The sequence below is a fragment of the Apodemus sylvaticus genome, chromosome X (genome assembly GCF_947179515.1).
Source record: "Apodemus sylvaticus chromosome X, mApoSyl1.1, whole genome shotgun sequence".
NCBI classification, from domain to species: domain Eukaryota; kingdom Metazoa; phylum Chordata; class Mammalia; order Rodentia; family Muridae; genus Apodemus; species Apodemus sylvaticus.
This window is the reverse complement of record NC_067495.1, coordinates 24,544,846-24,557,345: the sequence shown is the minus strand read 5'-3', so window position 1 is coordinate 24,557,345 and position 12,500 is coordinate 24,544,846. Positions and strand designations below refer to the sequence as shown.

The following is a 12,500-nucleotide window of genomic DNA, read 5'->3' as shown; positions in this document are numbered from 1 at the left end:
CAAAATGAGCTCAAAGTCAGGAAGAACAAGACTGCAAAGAGGCCAGAGTAGCCAGCTGTCCTCGGTCAAGAGGCAAAGAGGCTGGGAGATGGCTTAGCTGGTAAAGTGTTTGCCATGCATGGCACAAAGACCTGAGTTTGAGCCCCAGCATCTAACTAAAAGCTGGGTGAACTGGTGTGTGTCAATTATCCCAGTTCTGGGAGAGGTAAGATTCCTGGGGTAGTGGGAAAGGCAGACTAGCTAACTGGGAACTCTAGGTGGCAGTTACAAAGCCTGTGTCAGAATACACAGGCAGACATCTGCTGAAGAGTGACACCCAAGGTTGACCTCTGGAGAGAATCTCTCTCTCTCTCTCTCTCTCTCTCTCTCTCTCTCTCTCTCTCTCTCTCACACACACACACACACACACACACACACACACACACACACTTACTCCAAGGAAACAATACCTGAGAATTTTTTAGATTTACTGAAAGACTCTAATCCTCGGAGCAATAAACCCAATAAATGAAATCTCCTAAGCAAGCACAATAAAACTACAGAAGATACGATGTCTTAAAAGAGGTAAAGATAGATTACCTAGAAAGGAATGGCAGAAATTTTCAGCATCCACCCTGGAGTCAGGCTATGAATTTATAGCTACTAAAATTGCACTTTCACAGTAAAGGCAGCATGAAGATATAGCTAGGCAAACTATACAAGCTGAAAATTCAATTCAATAAAACCACAGTACGAATCCAAACCGTAGTCATAGCAGCAGACAACTCTCCTTTCTAACACTGTCCATCTCCTAAGTTTCCTTACTTAAACAGTTGATTGAAAGAAGAAGCCTATAATTTGAAGGCAGGTCAATTTTTTGCCCCATAATCATTCTCAAGTATATACTATGCACATGCCAATTTCATGATCAGCCTTTTAAACTCCAATTAAGGAAAGGTGGGCTCTCAGAACATGAGACAGCTTTTCTTTTCTTCAAGAAAAGATGCTTGGGCAGATTATGTAAAATGTAGATACGAAATAACGTGTATTTATTCATGTGATAAGAAACAGGAAGGGTCCCTTGTCCATAGCACAGCAGTGGGAGACACTACAGTTTGTGGCTGAAGCTCTAAGTCCAGGTGTGGCCTTAGAATCCCACTGCAAGCAGAAAGGCAGAGAGGCCAGGGGAAGAAATGAGCTCTGTGGCTCTTGGCACTGAGGCCCATAGACACCTGATCTGGGTGGAGTTCCAGGCATGTCAGTTACTTGCTGGTTCATGCAGCATTAACCACAGGGAAAGATTCCTGACCCAAGCCCCCTGGGTTGCTATAATATTATCATTTCCTGAGAAAGCTGCATGGAACTAATTCCACATACACAATGGAGACTCGATGTGTCCCTAGTAAGAGAGGTTAATACAACAAATCACATTGAAATCGTAGGTGGAAAGAGCTAGAATAAAAATTATGATTGATTGGTGCCTGTATGTGTGGAGGCCAAAGCTTGGTGTTCGATGTCTTCCTCCATCACTTTCCACCTTATCCTTGGAGCCAGGCCTCTCACAGAACCCCAAGATCACTGTTGTGGCTAGACTGGCTGGCTGGCCAGCAAGCCCTTGGGATCTGTCTGTGTCTGCCTCACTAGTGTTAAGAGATACACACTGCCACACCTAGCTTTTCTATCGGTGCTTTTTCTATCGGGCACCAATGTAAAAATCAGGGCAACACACTTCTACAGCAAGCAGCTTACTTTCTGAGCTATCTCTCCATATATACATTGTTCAAATGTACTTGTTAGTAGTAAGGGTGTGGGGGCCGGGCGTGGTGGCACACGCCTGTAATCCCAGCACTTAGGAGGCAGAGGCAGGCGGATTTCTGAGTTTGAGGCCAGCCTGGTCTACAGAGTGAGTTCCAGGACAGCCAGGGCTACACAGAGGAACCCTGACTCAAAACAAAACAAAACAAAACAAAACAAAACAAAACAAAAAAAGTAGTATGGGTGTGAGTGCATGCATGCACAGGACATTCTGTCTGTGGAGGTCAGAGGATAAATAACCCTTGGAAGGCATGTGTTCTGCTAGGCCATCTGTATGTGAATTCTCGGGACATCAAGTACACTAAATCATTCCTGCTTGTGTCTCTAATCTTATAAAGTATTAAATTCATCTTCCTTCCAAGTTTTAAATTTTTGATAGCACATGTTCAAAGAGCCTATAATAAGAAAAAAGGTTATAGATTAAGCATCCAGTTTCAACTACTTTCCACAACCCTTACACTGTATTTACTATATATGTATGTATGTATGTGTGTGTGTGTGAATATATATATATATATATATATATATATATAATTTACTATTTTCTTATTGGTCGATGTTCCTCATCAACTCAATTAAGCTTCAAAGACTACTCAAGAGTGACCTCCTGTGGCAAGACAAAGCTTTACTTGGAAAGATTTGCCCTCCAAGCTTTCTCTAAAACTGTCTTGATAGTCCAGATAAACAGGTATTTCACTACTTGCCAGGCTGCCCCAGCAGGACAGTCAGTGGGAGAATAACCTATTGCAATATATGACGGTGACAAGAAACTATAGCAGACAAGGTAAAGAGAAAAGAAGTGACACAAATCCCTGTACGTGCTATGGATCCCTAAGGAGCCTGTCTTTCCCAGCACTGGGAACAGGAATAGTTAGATAAGACCGTTCTGAAGAGTTTTTAACAGAAGAACATTTTAAACTTGGGTCACCTACTTACTCTGTTCTAGTTAGTCTCTCTCTGTCTCTCTACACACACACACACACACACACACACACACAGAGTCAGAGAGAGAGAGAGAGACACACACACACACATGCCCAGAGGCTAGAGCTATCCATCAAATTTCTTGCTCTATCAGTTCCTACCTCATACTTTGAAGCAGGGTTTCTCACTGACCTGGGGCTAGGCTGTCAACCAAAAGGCCCCACTGATCATTCTGCTCATACTGGTCACAGTGCTAAGGTTACAGGGTATGCAGCCATGCTAGCTTTGTAAACAGGTGCTAGGAATTTAAAGTCAGGGCCTTACACTTGAGCAGAAAGAACACTTATCCACTGAATATCTCCCAAGTCCTCTTCTGTGACTTTTAATAGTGGGAGTTTGCAAGAGATAGAAGAACTTAGTATTTAATAGATGTTGTTTTAAACCAATAGAGAAAGGATGGATAATTCAATAGTTCTTGAATGACTAGATAGCTGGTGGAGGATAGGTGGGAGTTGGATTTTTATTTTACTTTTTATTTCCCAATAAATGCCAAATGCAAGAAAAATCAGAACATTAAAAGAGAAAAAAGAGACCTTTGAAAATATCCAAAATCATAAGCGAGAAAAAAATTTAAGGGAAAGGCAAGTGCATCATAGGCCTAGAAGCCAAAATCTAAGTGTAAGATGGTTTTCAAAGTCCTTCAGGGAATAAGAATATAAAAGTGAGAGGCAGTTTAAAAAACTGGGGAAATACCTGAGATACTCATTAAAGGGTAATATCCTACCTTTGCCAATCCACAGATAAATTTCCAGCTAAGACACTGACTGCCAGGTGGTGGTGGTGGTGGCGGCGGTGCACACCTGTAATCCCAGCACTCTGGGGAGGCAGATGCAGGCGGATTTCTGAGTTCGAGGCCAGCCTGGTCTACAGAGTGAGTTCCAGGACAGCCAGGGCTACACAGAGAAACCCTGTCTCGGAAAAAAAAAAAAAGAAAAGAAAAGAAAAGAAAAGAAAAGAAAAGAAAAGAAAAGAAAGCCCGACCTCACTCATAACGATCAGAATCCAGAATCCATAGGATAGGAAGATATACCATAAGTTACTTGCCTCATATGCCAACTGAAACTGATAATACACTATGTAAGCAAGTGTGGGTACCAAGACTCTGGCAGCCATACTGCCTAACACTATCTAGAATATCTTTTCTGAAAGACCCACATTGGGCTCCGTCCACAAAAACTTAAATGGTCTGTGCCTTTCCTTTGGGTTAGCAGTTCTACTTTTAGGGATGTATCTCATTTAGACAAGTATGCAAAAGGAATTCTAGATTACACACACAACAATGTCTATGAAAGAGTAGCATGGGGATGACGACATACATGCACAGACACACACACACAGACTATTACACAGTTATAAAAACAACCAAGTAACCGTGAATACATGTGGCACTATTCCATGAAATGGGTTCTTGCACTAAATAAAACAAAGGAGCACTAAGACCCAGCACTTGTGTGTTTTCTGACCAAGAATGCAATGCAACTAGTTGCTTCAGGCTCCTGATGCCATGCCTTCCTGGTCATGATAGGCTATACGTCAATCACAAGGCAAAATAAATCTCCCCTCCCTTGAAAAATTATCAAGAAAATGTTAGATAACTATGGGATTAGTTGTAAAATATAGCAAGTTAATTTTTTAAAAACCTCTGTGGAGAATTGTGTACAGCATCTATGTTATTTTTACTGGTGTGACCAAACACCTGACAAACAATGACTCAACGAGGAGAGGTTTAACTTTGGCTCCTGATTTGAGGAGATAAAGCCCATCAGGGTAGGAAATGGCTGGTAGTAGGCAGCTTCTTTGTAGCAGGAGCAGGTGGCTCCTATTTGCCACATCTTAGAGGAACAGGAAGCAGAGAAGCAAGCAGAAGCTGATCTGGGCTATAAACTACAGCCCACAATGACCCTCTTCTTCTGGTAACTCTCTACTCCAAGGTTCTAAAACCCTCAACACAGCTGTGACCCAAGTGTGCAGGCAAAGGAGGCTGGGGAAATGTTCCACATTCAAACCATGGTAACACATTACCATCTGTGTCTATGAAACCAGGGGATATATGTTGAACACTATCCTAACACTGGAAAGAACAACAGTACTTAATGAAGCTGAGTTACCTTTTCTACTATCTTTCAATTTGCTTTAATTTTTTATTAGTGTGTGTGTGTGTGTGTGTGTGTGTATGCGTGCACACGGCAGTCAGAATAAAGTGAAGAAATAGGTTTTCTCCTATGAGGCTCCCAGTTATCAAACTCAGGTTACCAGTCTTGGGTGCAGGCAACTTTAGTTACTGGACCATCTCACTAGCCTCTACTTCAATGTTTTTGCTGAAAGCATGAATGATATTCTTGGCTGTAGCCAGAGATAGGAAAAGGGAAAGGGCCAAAAGAACTCTATGGAATCTATTATTCTTTAGACTTGCTCAGGCCAAAGTTCTATTTTCTTTTTTCTTTATGCCAGATAAAACAGTCATTCGCTGTATAATCAATTGACATGAGTACATTTCTACGTGTCTTCCCCTAAAGGGACACTAGGGTAACCGATGGGATCAGGGGACATGGGTGGCAAATGCTAAGGGGTATGGAGTTTTTCCTCTTAATTTGATGAAAATGTCCTGGAGGTGGTTAACAGTGACAATCGCAGAAATCTGAAAATATATTGAAACCCCCCTACTGCTGTTATTATAACCCAAGTTATCTAACACCCTGGACCCCTTGGCCTAGGAGAGATTTGATAGATGTAAATGCATGCTCTACCTCACGACTTTGGGAAGCTTCCATATCAACTGAAAAGTTGATATGGAAGAAATCCAGGAGAAATGACTCTGCAAAGTCACTCACATTGTTAAAAAGACATTACATGGGAAAACCTCCGTGTCTTGCCCAAGGTCACATGTGCTCATCATGCTCGGGCTAGATAATACAGTACTGTTCTGAGCCCAAGCCTGCCTAGGGGGCTTGGGAACCTAACTGCCACTGTCTTTCATGTAAGTCTCCTTCCTGTGCAGAGGCACTTCCGGCAGCTGTCAGAGAATCCCACTCGACTTACCTGCTCTTATGTGCTGGGAACCAGTGGCTGTTGGACAGCAGCTAAGAGCCCAACACATGTACTGTTCTGAGAACCAGGGCCGACAATGCACTGAGCATTGGGACTACTTTATTGGCCACTTTTAAGTTTCTTTAAGTGTGATCCTAGGGCTGCAGATAGATGAAGATATCTACAAGTGGGGAGAACCTACACGAAAATAAGTGTGTGTGTGTGTGTGTGTGTGTGTGTGTGTGTGTACTATGTTTGTGTATGCACTCAAATGTGTCTGTGTAGTGCTAGAGAAAAAATGCAGGGCTGTGGGCATGACTACCAATGTTTTACCACTGAGCCACACCCAAGACGACTGCCCTTTTGAGTTGTCCTGAAGCTTGATGGTCATTCTTGACCCTGGACTCAGATGACTGACTCACATTTATAAACCTCTTCAGCTGGTGCGGAGAGATCTCTCTTACCTTTCCCTTTCTTTTGGTGGTCCCTACATTGGCAATGCAACTCCACTCCACCAGGTTTTGTCTTCCCAGATAGCAGCTGGCAAGTTCTACAAGGCTCAGGGTCTTAAGCCTCAGTTTGCAGTGGGCAGTGTGAAGGATCAACATCATCTTATTCTTTTTGCCTTCACAACACCAAGTCCCCAAGTGGTCCATGCACTCCTTGAAGCTCTCCAGAAAGTTGGTTGACACTGCCACTCAGTGCCAACCTTAGGCTGCCACTGTGGCAGCATAAATGTGTTCATTTGCCAGTCATTCTACTTCTCCTATACACAATGAATCCGGGCATATTAGGCCCTCAGGGCTGGCTGGTTTTCATGATCAGATTGACAGGTCACATGGTACAGTGACTGCTCCCTTACCAACTCAAACTGTGGAAGTCCTTCTCTATAGCTGTACTGCAGCCTTGGTCTAATTTTGTGTTAATTTTCTTAATGCATGGAGTCTGACACCCCAGGGAGAGCTCATATTCACCTGCTTGTGGCACAAACGTGTGGCTGGACTTCTCATGGGTGTCTACTTTCTTCCTCAGCCAAAAGCCCTGCTTATGGGCTAGGGGTCTAAGTTTTAGCATCATGCTTTAGGGAGGCCCTTGAATAGGTGGGGCAGGCCAAGCTCCCAGCCCTTCCCCATGTCACCCACATGCCCTAGACCACCAGAGTACAGTCCAGCCCCATCTGTAATGCAAGCAGACTTTAACCTCCCCCCTTTCTTGTTGTTCCATATACACTTTGAAAAATTGGGTTCTATTCTGCCTATTCTAGTCAAGTGTTTGTGGTTAGCAGGACTAACTCAGTCAACTGTGTTAATTAAAATTCTTATTATATAGAATGCATGTGTGTGTTTTATTTTTTTCATGAATGATGTGAAATGCTGGGACAGTGATGGGATTCTGTCTTGGAGGCAAAGCCTGAGACCTATTATTCAGTTGCTCATTTGCAAAATAAAATGTTATTTAATTAAAAGCAAGTTTCCTGGGGATCATGGCTATAGAGCAAAGATACAGCGCTTGTTTAACATCTATGAGGCATTGAGTGCTATCTCCAGCAACACACACACACACACACACACACACACACACACACACACACAGAGCATGCTTTCTATAAAGGTTGTCAGTGTGCCTTTGTGTGGTGTACATGTATGTACATACGTGTGGAGGCTCCAGGTTAATGTCAGGAATGTGCCTTGATTGCTCTTTTACCTTATTTATTGACACAGTGTCTCTCAATTAAACCCTGAGCTAGTTAGATAGCTCAGGGAATTTCCCCCACCCCTGCCTTCCAAGGTTAAAATCACAGACAGACCTTTAAGCATATTCAGCATTTTTATAAGTTCTTCAGCCCTAATTTCAGCCCTCAAGCTTGTGGGGCAATAGCTTCTTTAACTATTATATTATTTCCCCCAGTGAAGAAGACATGGTTTCTTGCTTAAGACAGAGAAATACAGAAATCAGGAAAGTAATAGGTAAAGAGAGAAATGTGCATGGTGTCACTTGTATGGTACCTTTTGGCTCCTCCAGCATCTGGAGAAACAATAATACAGTTTCTCCATTCAGTGATGTTCTCCCGAATCCACTGAAGAACTGCAGGTTCTGCATATAAATTATCCACAGGAATATCAAAGAATCCCTAAGGAGGAAAATCAATGTCACTTAGTTTTCTGCCTGAATGTGAGATTTATTAGAATACACGATTGGCAGGGTCGGCCATTCAGCACAGTGAAAAACCTCAGGAATGCAGGGCCCTATCACATGCCTGAGGGACCATGATTGGAGACATATTTGTCTCACACTTGTTGAGAAAATGTTGCTTCTTCGCTAGCTAACATCTCTTCAGATTCATGTGCATTAAACTTGGTGCTATCTCATTTTTTTCAAGATGTGGATCTTCTGGCAGCTAGGGAACTTGAACTTGACCCCATGTAGGACCTCAATCACATGTTCCTTACTTTGCAGGTCGGTATAATACATATGATGGCCTGGCCAATGTGAACCTTGGCCATTGTGCCCTGGGGCTTCCCAACGGTGATTCATATACCTGTCTGAAGCCTACACTGGAGACAAGATGGGATAAGAGACATGACTATTCACCAGAAAGTTCCATCTCCAAGGTCTCTTAGAGAAACCCATATGCACACGCTCCCAAGTAGGATACTGTTCACACCACTGCACAGCAGGCTCCACGAAGAAAGGAATTTAGCTTATGGATGCAGATTTTTAAAACAATAATTGCTATCTTTCAATAGTATTTCAACTATTGATCCAAAAGATACCTTTATACAACAGTCTCCCTGTGGGCAATTGTAACAGAATTAAATCTAATAATAATGATGTCACACTACATTTTCCAGTCCAGTCCATTTTCTAGGCATGCTCTGATACTTATGCTCAGTGTACCGAGAGAAAGAGCAGCACTGCAGAGCAAACAGGAAGACAGGTGGATTTTCGTTGTTGTTTTAGCACTTAGCACAAATCAAATACTTCACATTCATCATATATCACAAGTAGGTACTGGGAAATGTGGCCCGTCTTCATGACAAGAGAGGAAGTTATGAAGAAATCAAAAATGTGTATTGTAGGACAAGGGAGATGGCTCAGTGTTGTGAATGCATAGACTTCTTGCTGCACAGGCATGATATCCTGCAAGTTCTGTAACCCCAGTGCTGGGGAAGCAGAGGCACACAGATCCTTGGGACTCATTGGTCAGCCAACTTACCTGAATTGATGAGGTCCGGTTCAGTGAGAGGCCCTGTCATCGAAACTTAAGATGAGGAGTCATTGAGGAGGACATCCAATGTATGCAAACACACAATGCACACTACCATACTAAGGAATTTCCAGAAGTTTAGATGGAACCACAAAGCATATAAGAAAGCATTTCTGCTCCTCTGAAATGAATTGGAGGCAAAGTGTGGTAGGAATGGTGGCATCCACAGGAAAGACAAACAGCTATCAGAGTAGCTGGGCAGACTCAAAATTGTTAACAATTAGTTAACAAACACAATGCTCATACCTGGATCTGAGAGGCATGCAAGTCCATGGTAATGATGTGATCAGCCCCGGCGACTGACAGCATATTGGCCACAAGTTTAGCAGAAATTGGAGCACGACTCTGAAAAACAGAAACAAGGATTTAATATCAGAAAAGGATGGAACCTGTTAGATGCTTCTCACAATGATAGTCACGAGGAAACAAAATCATAGATGGAGCCATTAAGAGAAATTATAAGTTATAACAACGAAAGATATATTTGATATGCTGGATTTGGTTAATACACACACACACACACACACACACAATTAGTTGACATTGTTTGTTTGTTTCTGAACCTGGGTCTCATATAGCCCAGGCTGACCTTGAACTCCTCCTGATCCTCCTGCCTCCACCTGCTGAGTGTTAAGATTATAGGCATCTACCACCATGCTCAATTTCTGTTGTACTAATGCTGGAATCCAGGAATTCCTGTATCCCAGACAAGCATCCTAATGACTAAACTGCATCTCCAGCCTTACATCCTACTGTGGCTATGCACTTAACACTACATACAGAATACAAATATCAAAGGGATAAAGTCAACCTATGGAAATGTAATGAATGTCACAATTCTATGATTCAAATGAGAAAACATGAAGAGGTTCAACAAGATGGTTTAAGAAATCACTTTTAAGGCAAGGCGAACCAAAGCTGGCAGAGGAGTCCTCTAGAAGGGAACAGTGACATACATGAAATCTCCCAAGACAAAACACCATCAAACAGCTCATCCAAGTCCCCAAAGAAGTCTAGTTATGGAGGAAGTGCCATGCCTTGACAGAGGAAGCTAACATGGCTACAGATTCAACAAAAAGCCAAATGAAAGAATTAACAATTATAGGTAATTGAGAAGTCAACATTCAGAAAAACTAGTTCATTGTCCCTTGTGGCATATGCCTCTTCTAAAGCTACCTAACTTCTTTATAGATTCAGTTTCCATGTTATAAATCATAGGCAATGAAAAATTCCACATCACAGCAAGCAAAGATCTTGCACAAATATCATTAGACATAGTCCAGACATATGTAAGACGAGACTAGTTAACAACATTGTGTTCTTATATGAAAGCCACAACAAAGAGAATACAATCTTAAAAATTAATATAAGATATTAATTAGCCCAGAAGTCCTGAATACCCAAGGCACAAATTGCATAATAAATGACTCCCATGAAGAAGTATGGAGAGGGTCCTGATCCTGAAAAGGCTTGATTTAGCATTGGAGAGGAATGTAAGGACAGAGAAAAAGGAGGGAGGTGATTGGAGAAGGGATGGAGAGAAAAAGGTTTATGGGACATATGCGGAGTGGGGATCCGGGAAAGGGGAAATCATTTGGAATGTAAACAAAGAATATAGAAAATAAAAATATTAAAAAAGGAAAAAATTATATAAAAATATTAATATTGAATACTGTCTTTATTTCCTTTCAAAATTTCCTTTTGTTTAAAGGACAAATATGTATCACCTTATAATAAAAATTACATATAAAATTTTACATGATTTATAAATATAATCAACAAGTATCAATAGTATAGTTAATGTTATTAACACAAATAACATATTGATTTATATATTTTTACAATAACTACACACACATACAAACAAAGAATCAGAGGAGACATTCCTAACATTACCAGCAGATTTTTAAAAAGTGAAACTATAGGGAAGTATTCTTTATTTGTTGTTGTTGTTGTCGTTGTTATTGTTTTGAGACAGGGTCTCGCTATGTAGCCCTAGCTGTACTGGAGCTCACTATGTAGACCAGGCTGGCCTTGAACAGAGAGATAAACCTAGTGTTGCCTCCAGAGAAGTGAGTTTATGCTGTACTTGCAGTACCCTCAGTGGCCAGAAGAGGGTAATGTAGCCCTTGGAATTAGAGTTATGGATGCTTGTGAACCACCATGTGTGATTAGGAACTGAACTTAGGTCCTCTATAAGAGCACCCTGTGCTCCTTACCATTGAGCCATTTTTCCAGCCTCTGTTTATCTTATTGTTAAAGGGGGGATTGTTTTGATCTTCCCTATACTAACTAGACATCACAACTTATATTTTCATCTTTATTTAACTCTCCTGTACAGTATTTCACGTTGCCTTTGGGAAAGAATCAAAGTTTTTTTCAGCTTTAATATGCAAGTACTCTGGTTAATCTGATTGTAGTTAACTGCAGATTGCTCTCCCTGTATAGTAGACTGTGCACTTTCTCTAGAGAACACCATGGCCTTGTCTCACATACTCAGCTGCCCCAATCTCACACATTCTCTGCTACATCCATGTATTTGATTTTTCAAAGTCTGGTTCAAATATCACAATAGTAAATACCTCCAAGAATTCCAGAAATAATCCCTTTCTTCTATGGTGACACTGTTTGGGTGACTAAGAATGTGTGACTAGACACCCCATGGACCTAAAGCAAAACCAATACTGTTCTAAAAAAAAAAAAAACCCACACAGTGATAAAATGGATCCTAATGATATTCTGCTATACTCATAGATCAGAGCCTTATTCAGCCATCATCAGAGAAGCCTCCTCCTGCAGTAGATGGGAGCACATTGAGAGACCCACCGCCAGGCATCATGCAGAAATCTCAATGCGATATCTCCATCAAATTCCTTCCTTCAGAGCTCAGGTAGCCCCCGTGGAAGAGCCAGGGGGTTGGAGAACACCAGGAGAACAAGGTCCTCTAAATTAGCTATGCAAAGATCTTGTGAACTCAGAGAGATGGAAGCAGTCGGTCTGCACTAGGTCCTCACAATATATGTTATGGCTTCCAACAGAACTTATAAAAAAAAGTATTTAATTTGGGGGATGGCTAGCACTTTCAGAGGGTAAGTCCATGATGGTCTTGGCAAGGAGCATGACAACAGGTAGGCACACGTGGTGCTGGAGCAGTACTGAGAGCCTATAGTTCAGCCATAACCAGAGAGAGAGAAAGAGAGACAGGGCCTGACCTGACATGGATTTCTCAAACCTCAAAGATGCTTCAGTGATAAACCTTTACACTTCTTCCAACGAGGCCACATTTCTTAATCTTCCCTAAACAGTTCCCACCAACTTCAGAAACGAGCATCCAAACATCTATGCCTAGAGGGCCACTCAGTCAAACCACCATGAGCCTACGGTGAGAACAGCGTGGTGTTTAGAGCAGGCAAATCACTTACTTGCC

The 12,500-nt window shown here is 41.8% G+C and overlaps 1 protein-coding gene and 1 pseudogene across 2 annotated transcripts in view; both read right to left on the bottom strand.

Moving 5' to 3' along the window:
- Positions 1 to 12,500, bottom strand: part of Prps2 (phosphoribosyl pyrophosphate synthetase 2) — a 37,906-nt gene that overhangs the window by 10,127 nt on the left and 15,279 nt on the right. For both annotated transcript variants that reach the window (XM_052170537.1, XM_052170538.1), the window contains exons 3-4: positions 9,320 to 9,418; positions 7,812 to 7,936 (exon numbers count right to left, since the gene is read on the bottom strand). In XM_052170537.1, the coding sequence (XP_052026497.1) occupies positions 7,812 to 7,936; positions 9,320 to 9,418 (224 nt within the window). The remainder of the gene's footprint in view (positions 1 to 7,811; positions 7,937 to 9,319; positions 9,419 to 12,500) is intronic.
- On the bottom strand, positions 8,405 to 8,519 carry LOC127675887 (uncharacterized; annotated as a pseudogene).